At 35.8% G+C, this 19,560-nt stretch overlaps 1 protein-coding gene across 7 annotated transcripts in view; it reads left to right on the forward strand.

The window, feature by feature from the left end:
* Positions 1–19,560, forward strand: part of LOC127972725 (neurobeachin-like) — a 247,688-nt gene that overhangs the window by 212,109 nt on the left and 16,019 nt on the right. For all 7 annotated transcript variants that reach the window (XM_052576455.1, XM_052576457.1, XM_052576458.1 and 4 more), the window contains 4 exons: positions 2,718–2,855; positions 5,176–5,295; positions 10,971–11,123; positions 15,173–15,343. In XM_052576455.1, the coding sequence (XP_052432415.1) occupies positions 2,718–2,855; positions 5,176–5,295; positions 10,971–11,123; positions 15,173–15,343 (582 nt within the window). The remainder of the gene's footprint in view (positions 1–2,717; positions 2,856–5,175; positions 5,296–10,970; positions 11,124–15,172; positions 15,344–19,560) is intronic.

Genomic DNA, 19,560 nt, shown 5'->3' on the forward strand with positions numbered 1-19,560 from the left:
ATGAGATGGACTCATCTTGCAGCCAGCACCGGTCCCACTCAGAAGGTTTTTACAGTGTGCTAGACTTCCTGTGGCTGCTCACCCAATCACAGTCAACCCTAGACGTCACATGGCAGGTCATTATCAGCTCATAAATCTCAGCAGATCTCCATAAACTTCTCTTTCATTCGCCCCAACCGTGCTAACATCGGCGTGGATGGTCATTAAAAAGGAGGGGAATGAAAGGCATCAGGGTTGAGGAACGGGTTGGAAGTTACTTTGCCAATGCGTGATCCAAGTAGGCTCACATCTTACTGGAAAAAACAGCAAATGGCGAATTTGTTTGTGGTCATTATACTCTGCATTAAACCATGTAGTGTTGTTTCCTTTCTATTCAAAAAATGCCAGATATAGCTGGACTATTAGAGTTATTTGTTATGACATTGCTCTGTTATTTATGCCATGCTTTGAGTCTAGACAAATTTCCCACACTGCTCCAAACAACCAAACGCTCTCCCACGCACACACTCGAGATCTCGGGGAGTATTGATCTCCCCCTAGGGTCGACGCTGTCCTCCTCATCAATAACACGTAGTATATTAATATTGACTGCCCATGTACCTGCGTCGCCTCTTGATTGAAAAGCTAAGGAGGCCAATTTGTTGCAATCTAAAAGTTTCTTAATTGAGTGATGACTGGTTATTTTCTTAACAATTGGGAGTCTGAAAAGCTCGACTGGCCTACATGAGCTAATATAAAGAAATGTTTTACTGGGTCAGTCTTCATTTGCAAGAAGATCTGGTGCAAGAGCTAATATCGTCAGTGGAAAAAATAAAATATTTTGGTCATTAATAGTAATGCTTATAATTATGAAATGTTGTTTTCTAAGGGCACTAGATGTTAGAAAGTGTGTGTGTGTGTGCGCGCGCGCGTGTGTGTGTGTGTTGTGTGTGTACTTGTGGGGACCAAATGCTACATTGTGGGGACCAAATATCCTCAAAAGGATAGTAAAACCTGCCTTTTTTTGACATTGTGGGGACCAGCCTGTGGTCTTCATGAGGGGGAAAAATAGATTAAAAATAGTAAATTATGTTTATCTGAAAGTTTAACAATGCAAACAGGTTTTATTATTTCATTAAAGGGTACATGTACAGTAGGTGTACATAAAAGTGACAATAGCTCATAGGCAGGTAAGTAGGCATATATTTATGTGTGTGTGTGTGTGTGTGTGTGTGTGTGTGTGTGTGTGTGTGTGTGTGTGTGTGTGTGTGTGTGTATGTGTGGACTGCTGCTAACTGCTATAGGGCTGATATTTTGTGTGTTTACATGCAGTAAGCAGATGTAAAGTTGTTTTTATCATTGGGGAGCCATGCAGAAGTTCTTTTACAGATGTTACCCAGAGAAGCAATTCCAGTCCGAATAGCCCTTATGATGTAGTTGGATACATCCACTGTCTAAGTTTGACTTTCAGCCATTACTGGATTTAGAGAAGAGAGGCTGTTACAAATTGTTTATGTTGTATGATGACAGGTTTATCAACATCCGTATGTGTGTGAACGAGAGGGAGAGCGAATTCCAGGGCTCCGAATGCCAGTGTGAATGTTTACTCTAGACATTGTGCAGGATTTTCTAGAGTGGTTTAACAGCAGAAGATGGTCAAGGGAGAGCAGTGTGTGGACGTACAGGGTGTAAATCAGGTCAGACAGGGTTAAGCCAGGCTAGATTACTCACTGTCTTTATCCGTGGCCTTTCAGATTGCCGTACACACATAGAAACACATAGAAACAAAGACATGTGGGCAGATATTTTATGTACAGATGGATTTTACAGGCGAACAAGAAACAATCCTCTGTATTAAAATATTACTACTTGAATAAAGTATTCTCTCAAAAAAAATTTAATTTAGTATAGGGACCAATTTTCACTGTTAACTAGTTGCTTATTAGCAGTTGTTTATTAGTACTTATAAAGCCCATATTCTGCATCACTATATTCTGTAGCCCTAATCATATGCAAAAACTACCTTACTAGCTATTAATAAGCAGCAAATTAGGAGCTCATTGAGGCAAAGTTGTAGTTAATGCTTTGTATGCAAGAAATGGACCTTGAAATAAAGTGTGACTGGAAAGTATCTAATAGAAATAATAATGTTTTCGATCTGTAAACAAATCATTCGTTTGAACTTGATCTTTTCAGTCTGGGACTCCATGCTGAAACATTCAAGCTTACTGTGTTATGTGTACTTGTTTATATGTCCTGCATTTCTAAATTCAGTGCACCAACAGGCCCAGGCTAAGAGGACCTCAAACAAAGATTACATGGGATAGTAATACTGCGTGACAGACAAACCTCAAGAAAAATCATCTAGTTTCTCCGTAAGGAGTTCTGCTCAGCCTTCTCCATCAAACATTCATGAAAATACACACACGCACACACCGATGCACGCAAAGCTCTCAGCTCCACGGATGTAATGTGCGCTATAAGTCTTTTTTATGTGACGGATGGTTATCGTTCGTGTATAGAAAGCGCACGGAATGAGAACAACATGGCTTCTGTCAGCATAACAGTTTGTGTGGAATGGTTTGTTGTCATTCTTGTGCAATTAAAATGAATCAGTAGATTGCGAAAAATGAAAATGTATTTCTTAAATAGATTGCACAGAGCAAAAAAAAAAAGCAAAATGCATGTCAAGATGGACAAACTTCCTGATTTTTTTTCCTGTCTGTGTATTTCCTCAGCCAATCGGAGCGCTGAACCCAAAGCGTGCTGTATTCTACGCCGACCGCTATGAATCATGGGATGAGGAAACTCCACCCTGCCACTACACAACCCACTATTCCACCGCAGCCTCCACCCTCCACTGGCTTGTCCGAATCGTAAGTCTCGTTGATTGGATGGATGCAAGGAATTTGATATCTTCAACATCTGGGAAGTTCCTAGTTTTACTGGATAGTTAACTGAGCTGAGCTGCTTCTGGCTCGTATTATGGCATCTATGAATGTTTAATCATATCATGCAAGTCCGTTTTCAACGAGAGGAAGTGTAATTATGTCACCCTGAATATTCTAATGATTACAATGCAAATACCCCTTTTTATTGGATTTGAAGATTTGTATTACATTTGTTGTACATTAAAGGAGACCTATTATGCCCTTTTTTACAATATGTTATAAAAGTCTCAGGTGTAATATAAGTCTCAATATGTGACCAAGGACCACAAAACCAGTCAAAAGAGTCAATTTTTTTCACCTGAAAGCTGAATACATACGTTTGTGGACATAAGCTTTCCATTGATGTATGGTTGTTAGGGTAGGACAATATTTAGCCAAGATACAACTATTTGAAAATCTGGAATCTGAGTGTGCAAAAAAATCAAAATATTGAGAAAATTGCATTTAAAGTTATCCAAATTAAGCCCTTAGCTATGCATATTACAATAAGTTTTAACTTCTGATAAATGGTTTTCTGAGCACACACATCCAAAGCATGCATCCAAAGGCTATCACACGGCATGTGAGTACTAAACTAAGTTCTCTTTCATGTCTTATTGCATCTGAACGGCTAGTTTTTTTTACATATTTGCAGAGAAAATATTACCAAAAATATTTACTGGGTTGTTGTTTTTCACGTCATTTGGGTTGATAGATGCACCAGGACTTGATTATAGCACTTAAACATTAAAAAAGTCAGAATTTCATGATATGTCACTTTTATATCTTATATATTTATGTTATACCATGCAAAATCTATCCTAAAATCTAATATTCTTCAAAATGTATCATGGCTGTACATTGGAAATGATGCTGTCAAGAGTCTGTGAATGCATAAAATGGTCCAATACGATAACCCCGAACCCAGTTAGTGGATCAAATCACCGTCAGTCAAAGCGCACGTTAGCGCGTCCTGTGAATCAACCCCTACATCTCAATCCACGAGCTTGATGTTCCGCTACAGAGAGCCGGTGAGTGGATTTCACACGCTGGTAAACAGGCATATGTGAAAAAGAAGTCAAAAACCTCTGCGTAATGATTTACAGGCTGGTATGTGACAGCTTTATGCCTCTTAGACAGCACGCGGAGCACTGGGAAACATGTCCATCACTGTCTCCTGCTAATGTCCTCACTTGCCCTGAGTCTCCAAGCGCTGATCTGAGACAAATGGACTGGTAGACACACAAAAAAAAAAAACAGATCACCACAGAAAATGAAGTTGTTCTTAAGGTTGAGAGGAGATTGGGTTTGAGTATCTCCTGATGCTTTCGTTTTTTCCACATTTGTTACATCATATGGCTGTTTTACTAGTCTACAGTGATAAACAATGCACTGTTGTGTTTTGTTACATAATTAGATTTTTTCACTGCATAAAGGTTTCATGCCAGAGCATGCAGAGTGTTTGGATTACATCTGCATGCTTGTTTTCGTGTCAGATTGTATGATGTATGCAATCTAAACCAAGTGTAGTTTGTTTACAAAGCAATTTGTGCATGTGATTTGATTGAAAAGCCATTAAAGCTCATTATTTTAAAAGACCTCTTTTAATGAGGAATCTGCCTATTAATCTTGCGAGAAAAAAATGAAAACACATAATGAAAACTTTGTAATTGGCGTCGGTGGTGATGATTTGGAAGGTTCCCCTTGGCAGCTCTCACACCAGGCTTGACTGAGACTGTAGACACCATCATCTTTTCCTCTGGCTGATCCAGCATCTCCATGTCAACTCCTCGTACTGCCAGCTCAGACTGATGACCCTGAATCTGCCAATTAGAGCTGGAGCTGAGCTCCTCAGCCAACAGGCCATATAATTAACTCCGCCTCGGGCACTGTTACAGAAAATGAGAGGACAAAAAAAAAACCTTCCACAAACTCTTCATAATCTGACAGATGAGTCCCTACATTGAGATGTTTGTGCAACCGGAACATTTCCCAGAGCTGCGGAGAAGGACTCCATCACGAGATGGAATCCAATTACCATAGAAATGAATGTAGATGAATTTACTTTTTTATTCAACTGATGTTTTGTGCACCGAATAGCATTAGTGCTTCACAAAACGGTGTAGATTTGTCTAAACAAGCGCCTAATTAGCAGTCAGAATCATGTGATACATCTACGGGTATTTTCACACATTTGGAAAGATGTTTTTGAGCTTATTTGGGTCAATAAAAGTGACAGTGTTGTTTTTTGTCTACTCAATTGCAGGAGCCTTTCACTACATTCTTCCTGAACGCCAATGGCAACAAGTTTGATCACCCAAACCGCACTTTCTCCGGCATTGCCCGCTCGTGGAGGCACTGCCAGCGTGATACTGCAGATGTGAAGGTAATCAGATATTATGTTTTTGCACATTGTAATGTCTAAATGGTGAAGTAGTGATTAGTGCCTGGCTGTTATGATGATATAGGTGCAACATTACTATCTGTAACTGTGAGGAATCGAATAAACAGTTTGCCTCTTTTCAGTCCAATCATTTAACTAAAATTGGTATCATCCAGTTCCCAAGAAACGAACAGGATTGCATTGTTTTGATTTGCAACAACATTTAGATCCTGTAGCTTCCGAGCTTCCATTTTCTTCTGTTTTTAGGTGTGGGTTATTTTTGTGAAATTAAGATTTTCATAAACATTTAAAATAAAACATCGTTCAGCATGCACATATTTCAGAGAGGTATCACTTCATCACCGTAATGGTTGTTCCCCGTTGCCTTCATTCCATTTCAGCCTCTCTGCGGCGCAGCAAGCGCACTCAAGCTGACCTAAAAGTGTCATACTTTTCCAGCACACTCGGTGACGGGTTAGCTTCCCCAGGCAATTAATAAAGCATTAATGACAAAAGCTATTTAAAATGTAGTCTTTTATGTAAAGGCAGGGCTTTTTACTACCCCGGGCTGGGGAACAGCATCCAACAACACGAGGTGCATGCGATATGCACGGCAAGCGAGCGGCTGTACAGGGAAATGCTCGATATGTTAGCAAATACAGGCCTCTCGGAACCACTGTGGTGTCTGTGTGGATCATGTTAAACACATTTAATGGTCACCAATCTCTTAGGACCGAAAATAGGGATTTTTTGTCTTTTCTTGTGGAGCATGAGGTGATTTTTATTATGGATGAGCATCATGAATTTTATCAAAAAAGACTAGCTTTGTATGAGTATTAGTTTTAACAGCCTAACTATCAAGATCACTAAATTATCACAAACACATAATGTATGTATATATATATATATATAATGTAATGATTATAATCTAATTATTATTATATATATATAGATATATTTGAAAATGTTTGACTTTTTACCTAATACAAAATGGAAAATAGATAAAAAAAAAAATTAAGATATTTATTTAATATATAAATATATAATATAATAGATGAGAAAATATTACGATATTTAGTGATTTTATTTTTATTTTATTTTATTTAGATATTTTTTATTTGTTTATGTCCAGGTGCACACACACACACACTAAAGAACATGGAAGTATAAAAAGTTAATATATATAAATTGTCCTTTAGTAATGTCGCAGTGGCCTTCAGTTCATTCTGCATCATTTCACCCTACACTTACTCATTACCCACAATTCTCTCTGTAATGATCCCACGCAGCAGGAAACAGCTGAATAACAACATTAAAAGAGCAAATCAAAGTTCACTGGCCTTTTGGTCTTTCCAGACCACTGCCTCAGCACTGGCCTTGTCTTATAAAGGTCATTATGCGGCATCATTGATCTATTTCTGTTGTAAGTCTATGTATATGTACAAATCTGTCAATAGGTATTTTAGCTAGATATCTTTTAATGCCAATCTGATGATGTTTTTATCATTTTCATGGTATCAGAATATGTTTTTAAGTATTGTCTCGACATTGAGCAAGTGATCAGCTCAGAACTCTGGCCTCCTGCTAAGAGCGAAAGAGTAACTTTCCCTACAGTCGTCACCATATTCTCAATAATCTGTTGGCGGTGCTCTGTCTGAAGGAGTGGGATGAGGCAGTCGTGCCCGGTGACAGCTCTCCAGGAGGGTGTCATTAGGGCGAACGGTGTAAAGCTGAAGAGTCTGAGTGTGATTGACTTGTCAGCCCATTATGAGGCTGTAGAGGAATTATTGGCTCACGAGCAGAGCAGTCTAGAGGACGTGGATCATGACGCTAGCTGCCCAGACTGTTCGCGACTGAGTAACTGTCTGCAAACTTTATAAACCCAACCTCCTGTGAGAATAAAGATGGAGCTCTGTCCAGTTTTGATTGTCACCCTTGAGGTTGTGTTTGGCTTTAATTTTGGAGTCACCACGGTGCTGTCAAGATACTTCAGTTGAGAATGAGTTGTTGTGTAATGATAATTAATCTGCTTTAATTTTGACATTTTGCATGAATGTAAAACATTGATTGCTTGTAATCAATACTGGTTATACTTATACTTTCTGCTGGGATGCACCTTTAGGTGACAGACGTCTAATTTCTATTTTAGATCCACTGCAAAGACACTTCTGCTACTGTATGTTTCTCATCTATATGAAATAAGATGATGTTATTGACAAATATCATATGTGATATAATTTTGCTACAGATTTGATCTGTTTTTGAACAGTAGGGTTTTTAATGTTTTTTTAAAGAAGTCTCTTCTGCTCACCAAGCAAAAGCAGTAAAATTTTGAAATGTTTTTGGCATTTAAAATAACTGTTTTCTATTTGAATATATTTTAGAGTATAAGCAAAATTTCCAGCATCATTACTCCAGTTTTCATTGTCACAGGATCCTCCGGAAATCATTTTAATATGCTGATTTGCTGTTCAAAAAACATTTTAGTATTAATTATTTTTATCAATATTTAAAACGGTACATGTGTTTAGGATTCTTTGATGAATAAAAAGATCCAAAGATTTTCATTCATCTGAAATAGATTTTGTAACATTATACACAATACCATTCAAAAGTTTGGGGTCATTAGGTAAGACATTACTTTACAAAGAAAGTCCAGAATTTACAAAAAGATAGGATTTCACAGGAATACCCTGATTTATCTTTTAAGACAAGTAAAGATTCAGTCATGCTTAATAAATCATGTACATTTAAATTTGACAGAGTAAGTCTTACTATAGTAGAAAACATATTAAAGTTAATGAAAGATAAACCTTCTGGTGTTGATGAACTGGATGTCAAGCTATTAAAGATGGTTGCTGATGTGATTACTATGCCTATATGTTATATTATTAATTTAAGTTTAGAAAAATTTGTTTTTCCTGCTAACTGGAAAAAGCTAAAATTGTGCCTCTTCCTAAAAACAAAAGGGAACATTTCTCTGGGAAAATTGCAGACCTATAAATATCCTGCCAATTTTGAGTAAGATTACGGAGAAAATAGTCTATGATCAAATTAATTTGTATTTCTCTAAAAATGGGTTAAATTCACTTTATCAACTTGCTTATAAGAAAGGACACTCTACAATGACAGCCTTATTTCAGATGACGGATGATTAGTTGCATGAAATTGACGATAGAAAGTTAGTTGGTACTGTAATGTTAGATCTGAGTGCAGCATTTGATTTAATTGATTACGATCTATTATTGAAAAATTAAGTTGTTATGGATTTGAAAAGTGTGCAATCCAATGGATTTATAGCTATCTTACTAATAGGGAGTTTAATGTACTGTTTAATGGTAGTTATTCCAAGAAAAAAGGTTCTGTGTAGTGGGGTGCCTCAAGGGAGCTGCCTCGGACCACTGTTATTTTCTATTTTGATTAATGATCTGTCTTTTGTTTTGGGGTGTGCCACAATTGCCCTATATGCAAATGACTTGACACTTTTTGTGTCTGATTATGACTCTACCAGACTTAATAATGTATTAAACAATTAACTAAAACTAATCATCTTTTAAAAGATTCCCTTGCTCTGAACTTGTCATTTGGTGGTTTGATCATTGAACAAGTGGCTGAGGCCAAATTGCTCAGCGTGATTGTGGACACCAGCTTGATCTGGAACGATTAAGATAAAACTAATATTGAATAAAATGTGCACGAGTTAGGTTGTAGTTCGCTATTGCAGGAAATACATACCGATTCGCATATGGAAAACTTTGGTGGAATCAGTAGTTTTGTGTCATCTGGACTATTGTTCCATCATTTGGGCTGCAACTACAGAGAATAATTTAAACAGATTACAGATTGCACAAAATAAAGCTTCTTGGCTTGTCCTTGTTCTTTTCTAACAAGTATTAGGGACATGCACAATCAGTTAGCATAATAAGAAGCAGAATTAATTATTCTCTTATTAAATTCTTAAAAAATATAATTAATACAAAAGCACCTGAAATTTATTATAATAGATTAATTAATTTTTTTATATATATTCAAATAGAAAACAGTTGTTTTAAATAATACAGATATTTCCGAATTTGATAGTTTTTGCTGTATTTTGGATTTAAAAAAATGACTTGCTGAGCAGAAGAGACTCCTTTAAAAAACATAAAAACATCTTACCGTTTATAACTTATAACTTTTGACTGGTAGTATATACCCTCTGACCCTTCTGTCTTGTTTTGTAAATCTCATTTTTAATTTAATTTAAAATTATTACATTTTAGAACAGCTACTGCTGTAAAATGAATCATGATAGATTAACATGATAATAAATATTGACAATAATTGGGACTGTGTTAGTGCATATTCAGTGATGACATACAGTACAGCTTTAAATCTTCTTGTGAAGACAGTTTTTTGGTGGTCTACAACATAGACATGAGGTTAGCATTTCAGAGCTGTCTGCTGTGATAGAAATCTGAGACATTCTGAAGGATTATTGAAATATTGAGGTTTAACGCTCATAAAAGAGAGTGTATTTTTAAATACTGACCCTACAGCAACAGCATGCTGTGTTTTATTGTAGGCATACTGTTTCTTGTGACCCTGCATGTGAAAGTCCTCTGTTTTATGGCACTTTAAAGAACTCTGTTATAGTTGACACCAAGGGGACTTGGTTAAACAGCTCGTTTCAGAAGGAATCTGTATAACAGCAACTTGAATCCAAAACAGCAACACTGGGGAGAAAACATTCAACCTTTCAGGTTCAGATGTGTGCAGGCAGAATGAGGTCTTAAATGATTCTAAATGGTTTTAAAAGTTCTTCAAAGGCAAGAGCTTTTGAGTGACACTAAACGGGGAGGAGGTCACATTCCTCGTGTGCACATGCCCCAATGTACAGAGGCATCTCTCACAGGGAATTATGGGTAATTTGCACTGATATGGCAGTGAGAATGGAGAAGAATTGGGAATGTGGCAGGTTTAGCCGATAAGAGATAAACAGTGTCAGGGGAGCATGTAAAAAAAATATTGAGCAAAAAATGAATAATGCCATCATATCATTATAACTATTAAAGATTTTATAGTATTCGTGCATTTAAACTTATAGACGCACAACTATGGGTTAAAACCATCCGCAATAATCCATAATCATATTTGTAGTTTTATCTATCCAATCCATTTATAGACAATCCAGTTGATTTAATGTGTATAATAATTTACAAAATCTTTCAAGTTTTCTTATCATCTTATCATTTAAAAAAAATCTTTAAAGCATAATGCTCTCCTCTATCATTTCAAATCATGGTTACTGAACCAAAATCAGAATTTTGCCTCTGGGCACAACAAAACCAGACCTGCTTCATGTACTTCAACGAATTCAGCAGATTCATCCATCAGCTCACTTCAAACATTAATAAAGTTTTCTGTCATCTCTCATGTTTCCTTTGTATTTTCACCCTCCCCCATCTCCGTGCGTTCGCCGCATTCCCACACTCTCTGAGTGTTTTTAAATGTTCTCTGATGGTCCTTCACTGGTCTCCTGGGGTCGTTTTCCATGGCCGCCTGAAACATTGCCAACATTTTGATTAATTGAACTTCAAAACATGCAATGTTGAAAGCATTGGTATTTTTGCATGTGCATATTAACTCCGTTTCCTTAATCTTTATTGCCTCCTGTCCTCTTTCTCGTCACTTCATAGGAGTTGATTCCTGAGTTCTACTACCTGCCGGAGATGTTTGTGAACAATAATGGCTACTGTCTGGGTGACAGAGATGACGGTGTCCCTGTTTGTGATGTAGAACTACCAGCCTGGGCAAAGAAACCTGAGGACTTCGTCAGGATCAACAGGATGGTAAGTAGAACTCGCTACCTAAACACAACAACCCTCTTCATCACATGGCCTGAACAGAATCTGCACGTACAGGATTCTGTCATTCACAAAGTTTGTAGATACAATAGTGGACTTTAGTGAGCGTTTCTCAGCTCAGATCCTCTCCCAACCATCTCTCTATTCTGTCTATTCTCTGTTCTGATTCATTTTTGACATTATGCAAATAAACTGCATATCAAAAAATTATTAAAAAACAATGCATTGATTCAGAAAATGTGGGAGACCTGTAGTCCAGTGTAGACTTACTAATGTCATATTGCTTTGCTAACTATATAACATCAACTGACGTAATGTCTAAACAGAATCTGCAGAATCTTAAATTCATAATCTAGTATTTAATCTGTAATCCATTTCCTTCTGTCTGTTCCCCTGAGATCACACTGATTCGTCCGAATGAAACAGCATCCTGGTCCTCTGCAGGCCTCTGTGTGCTGTGAAGGTCGTGATGTAGTGAACTGCTCGATACTAATGTAATCTACTGCTGACTTGAATGATGTCACGGAGGACAGGCCTGGCCACTGTCCCTTATAATGTTACCCTAATGCCGACTTCATCAATCATGATTTGGCTGGCAGCAGACAGGATATGTGTGTGTCCACCAATCCCTGTGGACAGTGGTGGGCTCGAAATTGTGTTCTGCCTCTTATAATGGCTGTATCTTATAAAAATGAGAGAACCACATGGGGAAAGATGGCAGTTGTATATGCTGCATGATGTTTTGTTTGTGCATTTAATTCTACTTATTGTGTATTAAAACTTCGGCCATTTCAAAGTATTAAGGGTGTGTTGTGGCCCATGCTGCCTGAGGAAAAAAGTGTGTGTATGTGCACTACAGGAAACACACTTGACCTTTTCAGATGCAGTGACAGTGTTGGAGCATGTGTGTGTGTGTGTGTGTGTGTGTGTCTTGTGGAGGTGACCTTTCCTCCAGCCTCTTTTTTTCTGGTTTAACACATTCAGCTATAGAGACACACGTACTGGCACCTACACATGCACATATCCAAAAATCACACAAGTAGCTATCTGTTAAAGTGAGGTTTCCTTAAGAAAGGGCTTGAGGATGTCAAAACACCTCAAACATATCAAACTATTTGACACAAGCCTTGGATGTTGCGAAATCTGTTCAGGTCTCACAGTTTGGTTACCTCTTTCTAGTAAAACTCAGATTTCTGTGGCCCAAAATAAAGCATCTTCGTAATTGTAACAAAAGCTGGTGTAAATAAAAATATAATAAGCTCCTCGTCTGGATTTAAAGAAAGAATTGATCTATGCATGCTGTTATAATTTACTCCTCAGGTATGTTATGAATCCATTTGACTTTATTTCTTCCCGCAATTAAGTCCAGTAGAAAGTACTGGTGCTTTTTTCATAACAGTTATATATGTTTTTTTTTTTTTTATTTGATTAAAAAGAACCAAAAAAAAAACAAAAAAAAAAACAACATTAATTCAAGAAATTAATTTGTTTCAGTAAAAAAAATAAAAAAAAAAATAAAAAAAAATAATATATATATATATATATATATATATATATATATATATATATATATATATATATATATATATATATATATATATATATATATATATATATATACACATTTTACTGGTTCTGAGTAAGAATTCTGATTCATTTTAGTAAGAATTCTAATTTATTCACTTTTTTTCTGATTCACTGATTTCATCTCAGATGAGAACCAGAAAAACACCATTAAAATGCAATAATATTGGTCCATACATCTGGTGTGCCGTATTTCAAGTCTCAAGTCATATGATAACTTTTTTCGAGGTACATATTGAAATTTCATATTTCAATATTTCCTGAAAACCTTATTTAAAAAAATTAATTATAGCAAATGTGATCTCATTGATGTCAAACATGCCTTGACATATTGGCAAACCATGATTGAATATTTATCTTGCCATATTCTTGCCATCTTTCCATGTTTCCGGGTCATTCTGTAAAATGTCTATTTTTGTGTGCCACAGCCAGTGTTGCCAATTCTGCGGTTTTCCCGAAATTGGGCTACTTTAACACTGTTCCTGCGGGTTATTTTTCATGTCCTCAGGTTGAAGCAATCCCAATAATGTGATATTCAGCCCTGGGAATGTGAATGGTACAACAGGAACCCTGCCATTTTTTATTTCTTTTTTACTCCCCTAAAACGCAGACCCCCCTCGAAACATTGGGCTAGTTTTGGGCTAGTTTCGAGTAGCAATGGGATGGGTTTTGTTGCAGAACCATGTCCACAGCTGAAAGAAAATCATGATAACCTTAATATTTGTGTCTCTTTATTTCATACACTAAACATGCAGGAATACCAACACAAATATCCAGTTTCAATAAATATTCATTTCCTTTTGTGGTCAGCTTTTAATGGAATTCTTTGGTTTGTTGCATCGACTGTTAGCTATGTTAGGTTAGTTGAATGCACATACATTTTTAAACAGGCTACGGCTCGATTTTGTCCTTAGATCTTGTCCTTTATTTTTCTCTTTCTGCTGCTCTTTCTCTCTGTCTCATTTAATCCCCTCTTTCTCTCCTTGTCTTTGTGCTCCCTTCCTCTCTCTCCGTTCCCCTCCTGCCATTTCTTCCTCTCTTTCTTTCACTTAGTGTTCCCATCTTTGCATGTGTCACTTTCGATTGTAATGACATGCCCTGGGGGGAACTCAGCCCCAGCGCTCCACGGCTTGCTCTGTTGGTAATAGCTGTTATTTCTGATGTGAGAGTGAGTGTGTAAATTCCAGCAGCGGTGCCCTGGGTGTGTTTGTGTGTGAGAGGGAGAAAAAAAGTGTGTGCCACTCTGTGTTATTTGTTCATTCTTTCTTTAACCCCCCTTTGTTATCTCAGTATGACAGTTTTTGATGGGATTTGATAACTATAATAAAGCACTTCTGGGCATCCTTAAGCGTTAACCGCAGAATCCAGGCCTGTATTGGAATAAAATGATGCTTTGAATTCATAACTGACCATAGCTAGTATTGAAAAGTAGAACACAATAGAAAATATACAAGAAATGCTCACTGACTGCAGGTACAATAAATGGGTGTTTGTGTGTGCATGTGTATGTGTGTGTGTGTGTGTGTACAGGTATATATAGCAGAAATATATCACTATTAACTATTAAATAACTGTTAAAATGTATAAAAACTATATGGACATACTAAAAAAAATAATAAAATTACAAATAAAATGCAACAAAATCAATTATATTATATATTAATATTTTTAATTTATAAATTATTATAATACAGTATTTAAAGACATTTATGTTACAAAATATTTCTCTTTCAGATGTTCTTCTGAACTTTCTCTTCATCAAAAAGAGTCCTGAAAAAATAATCATTACTTTTTTCCATGGAAATATTATTCAGCAAGATTGTTTTCAACGTTGTTAATAACAAGAAACATTCTTTTAAATTGTAATAATACTTCACAGTATAACTGTCTTCATTGTATTTTTGATCAAATAAATGCAGCCTTGAAGACTTTTTTCAGAAACATAAAAAAAGTACATACCCTAAACTTTTGATCAATATGTTTTGTATATATAGTTTATCTAACAGCAATCACTCATTATTATGTCCATATAGGTTCACTGTACAGTATATTGTTGAATTAGTTACATTTCAGTGTTAAGGGTTGTGTCTATCATATGTTACCACTTATAATCTACTACTAAATATTGTAGAAACATAATTTTCTGTAAAGTTGCTTTGTGACGATTTGCATTGTAAAAAGCGCTATACAAATAAACTTGAATAGAATTGAATTTAATTGAATTGTTATTGAATGAAAAATGTTAAAAGGTATTTCTTTTTATTGAAAGGTATTTATTTACGTTTTAGCCTCTTATGTGGATCACAGGCTATTGCAGTCTGCTAAATCGAGAAGCGTCACCGCAGGTGCATGTTTGTCTGTGCATGTATGTTTGCGTCTGTATGTCTGTGTGTGTGTTGATGTTGTGTATGTGGTCCTTTCACCTCTAATTGCCCCGCTCTGTTTGACAGGCCCTGGAAAGCGAGTTTGTGTCGTGTCAGCTGCACCAGTGGATTGACCTTATTTTTGGCTACAAACAACGTGGGCCCGAGGCGGCACGCGCCCTCAATGTCTTTCACCACCTGACCTACGAGGGCTCCGTCAACCTCGACAGCCTCGCCAGTGACCCCCCGATGCGCGAGGTAGGTCGCTATGGCGGGGTTGCCATGAAAACAGCAACAGGCTTTCAGAATTTATGACTAACATCTATTTTCTATGCATTTTTAGAATTGGAACTGTGTTAGTAGAGGGTAAAACGCTTTATAAATGTCACCACTAGATGGACAGCTGTCTATGTTGACTTTATATATATAACTAAATCGTGTGGGGTGTTTTCTAAATTGATATATTTGCAGTTAGCTTTTCTTTGAAGGATTCCAGATGCAACAGGTTTAAAAACGATGGAGTAAGAGTCGCAATATTAGCATTCGTCAACCGCCGTTCAGGCATGAATGAACCCAGTTTCAGTCGACTATCTGACTGTCAGGTATGTTTCAGATCTTGCGATGCAGTTTTGTCCTCTGGGAAAGAGAAACTCAAACTGCTTACTCATGTGCTTTGGATCATCAGCAAAGTAAAAAGTAGTAACCATAAAAATGTAGGTACAAATAATATAAATCACGTAAAGGTACAGTTGATTATGTCTATGCCAATAAACGCATCAGACAGATTTATGAAAGTGGTTTTTGCTCATGTAAAGCGACCATAACATGCCAAGTCTCTATGCTATTCTGAGCCTTCATCAATGTACTTTTTTGGTTTCTTTTTTTCAGCTTTTTTTTTTTTTTTTATCTGATCATAATGAAGAAGTAGAAATCTTTTATATCTTAAATATATTAATTAATTAAATGAATACATTTTTGTTTACATAATATATTTGTGTTTACTCTGTATATTTATTATAATTATATAAATACACACACATGCATGTATATATTTAAGAAAAATTTACGTTTATATATTAAATATATAAATATATATATATATATGTAAATACATGTAAATATTTTCTAAATATATGCTGTATGTGTGTGTTTTTATATTTACATTATAAATAAACACAGTACACAAACATATGTTGTGTAAGCAAAAACTTTTATTTTGAATGCAATTATTTATTTGACAGCACTTATATACAGAGTGTATACAGTATATATATATATATATATATATATATATATATATATATATATATATATATATATATATATATATATATATATATATATATATATATATATATATACACTGTATATAAGTGCTGCCAAATAAATAATTTCATATATTGCATATATATATATATATATATATATATATATATATATATATATATATATATATATATATATATATATATATATATATATATATATATATATACTGTTTAAATTTAAATTAAATTTATTTTTATTTACTTTATTTTATTTTTATTTATGCAATTATTGAATGCAAGTATTTTATTCATAATTTGAAATGGCTTTTATTTTAATTTTTTGCAGTTTATTTAAAATTGTACTGATTCCATCATGTGCTGTAACTGTTGTCTTTTGTATTAGCTTTTTTATCTTTAGTTTTAATTGATTTTATTTTGCTTTTAGTTTGAGTTACTTTAGTACATGAACTTAACCGTATTTTAGTTAGCTGCCAAGGCATCAAGTGTAAGTATTTCACATAATATTAAAATGTTCAGCTTTATTTCAGTTAGTGAAAACAAAGTTGAAAAGTTTTAGTCTTAAAGATTCAGTCATCTAATCTAAAAAACACTATTTTACATCAAATAGTAGTATTTATTCAGTTTCCGGTTACCTACAAAATTTGAATTCATCACGCAATTACGATGTAAATCAATATTATTAATTTTCCACACAATACTCTTTCTTGACTGGTGGAAGTTTTGAAAATGACTTAACTGTGTTTGTGGATATGACTGCAGTTGAACAGCAGCAGCTGGTAAGCAGTGTTTGCAGTTGCATGTACCCCATTCCTCCCTCCCTTTCTCTTCTTTCCCTCGCTCTCCTTCCTCTATCTCTCCCGCTCCCTGTGATACCCACCATCTGCTGTCTGCAAAACAAGTCATTTATATACTGTCACTTCCAGGACTGCCTTTATTTGTCAAGTGACCACTATGCAAATCACTCACAGAACAGGGGGGCTAATTATCAAACAATATGGAGAAAGCTTTGCTTTTCATCATTCGGCTCTACATTCCAGACAATAGCAATTATGTTTCTTTCATGTGGCCACGTTCTTCACAAGCAGTCTAGAGCAATGGTAGCTGACAGCAAGGTTTGTTAGCCTCAGAAGAGCAAGAAAACCGGCTTTTATTTGTCAGTCCTGGAGTTTGAGAAGGCTTTATGTTCCATTCAGTATCTTTATTAATTCTATATTGCTTTTTATGTCATCCAAGCACCTGGCAACTGGCATTCAGACACTTGAAGAAAGCTGACCTCAACTTGACTTGTTAAATGCATGAAGGAGTTTTTGCTAGTTAACCAGTGGCCCTTGAGCTCGAAATATTAAAGGAATACCCTCTCAGACAAAATCTTCTGACCTCAACTGCGCTATATTCACTAGCGTTTCTAAGGTCTCTCGCTCTCAACCGGAGAGGGAGGACGGCTCATGGTATCTCGCTCAGAAATGTGACCGTCACCTTCAGGCTATCGATTCATTCTCCAGTGACAGGTGCATCCACAGCTCTGACATTAAGCACTGCAATTACAGCCTTAAAATGTCAAACTCTGGAGTTAAGGGTCATAACTCGTTCCAGAGTCAAATCAAAATGGCAGCAGTTGATGATGGAGTCACAGGACTCTAGCTAGCGGGGTTGTGTCATGGGGGAAAAAAAAGCGTTTACGGATAAAGAACATGCCAGCAATCTTTTGGTTCAGATTTGTATTGCATGTAAACATAATAGCACTAATCTGTCCCTAATAAGGATTTGAATATGTTCACAAGTTATTATAGCATGTCAGTGTAAGAAAAGAAAGATCAAGAAGCATTTGTTCTAAATAACAGATGTAAACCAAGTCTGAATTATTATGTTTTTTTTTTTATTATTATTATTATTATTAATTTTATTATTATAAGTAGTAGTAGTAGTTTTAATAATAATAATAATAATAATAATAATAATAATAATAATAAGAGTCTTTTTTTATTGGATGCCAAATGTTTCATGATGATTCGTTGATGTCTGAACATTTCTGAGAGAATGACTTGGCATAAAACATGGTGTGAATAGTTTTGTGGTGAGAACTTGTTTGTGAAATGACGTTTTAGCCTCATCAGTCTTGGTGTCAACACAGGCCTGCATGAACATCTAAAAGAGCTACATTTGAGATTTAGATATGTTTTAGCTTTACACATACCATCACTAAACTCACAACTTGAAAAATCCTTGTGGTTCTCTTTAAGGATGAACATCAGAGCTTTAACATGCTGGAGCTGTGATTGATATGTCACAGGTTATGATGGATGTTTTATGTCCATCTAAGCGTGGCAGCTTAAACCTCTGGCAGACACAATCAGTGTACAGCTCATGCAAGAGGTGTTTCTTATCAGCCGTAAAGAGCAGGGGCTTGAAGTGGATTATAGTAATGAACTGCCAGTTAAAGGTTACAGATTTCTGTTTGTAATAAAAAGTGTTTTTTTTTTCTCTAACCAGCTGACACTGTGGGACTGTTGACAACATTGGGATGATTTAAAGGATGTGCCCCTCATATAACCTTAGTGTCAGCTTTGACTCTAGACATAACCTCTCCGAATTAGATGAATAACAAGGTACAGTTTTTCTTGACATTACATTCTGAATATTAAAGAGCTTATATGTAATTATTAGATATAATAGTAAGGATCATACAGACAGACAGACAGACAGACAGACAGATAGACAGATAGATAGATAGATAGATAGATAGATAGATAGATAGATAGATAGATAGATAGATAGATAGATAGATAGATAGATAGATAGATAGATAGATATGGACCATTTATATTCCGATTTCTGGACTTTTAGAAGGAATTTTTCCCTCGTTTTTCCTCACTGTTGGAAGGCAGAAATATAGTGATACTTTCCACATGGCTGGCTGTTTCTCTCAGATCTTCAGATCAGATTACATTATTTGAGCAGACATTGTGACCCCTGTTCCTGAGTCGAAGCTAAAATAGCTATAATGTGAGCGCATTATTATTTGACAGACAGCATCGTAAAGCAGCACAGACTGACATTTAATTGTTACCAAATGCGAGAGCTCTGCTTGTGCTGAATTTGCCACCAGGGTCAGGCCAAGATGATATCGTTTAAGTTCGATGATCTGTTCCTATTTGAAATATTTCAGTGAGAACTAGTATTCATGGT

Source organism: Carassius gibelio, chromosome B15 (assembly GCF_023724105.1).
Source record: "Carassius gibelio isolate Cgi1373 ecotype wild population from Czech Republic chromosome B15, carGib1.2-hapl.c, whole genome shotgun sequence".
Lineage (NCBI taxonomy): Eukaryota > Metazoa > Chordata > Actinopteri > Cypriniformes > Cyprinidae > Carassius > Carassius gibelio.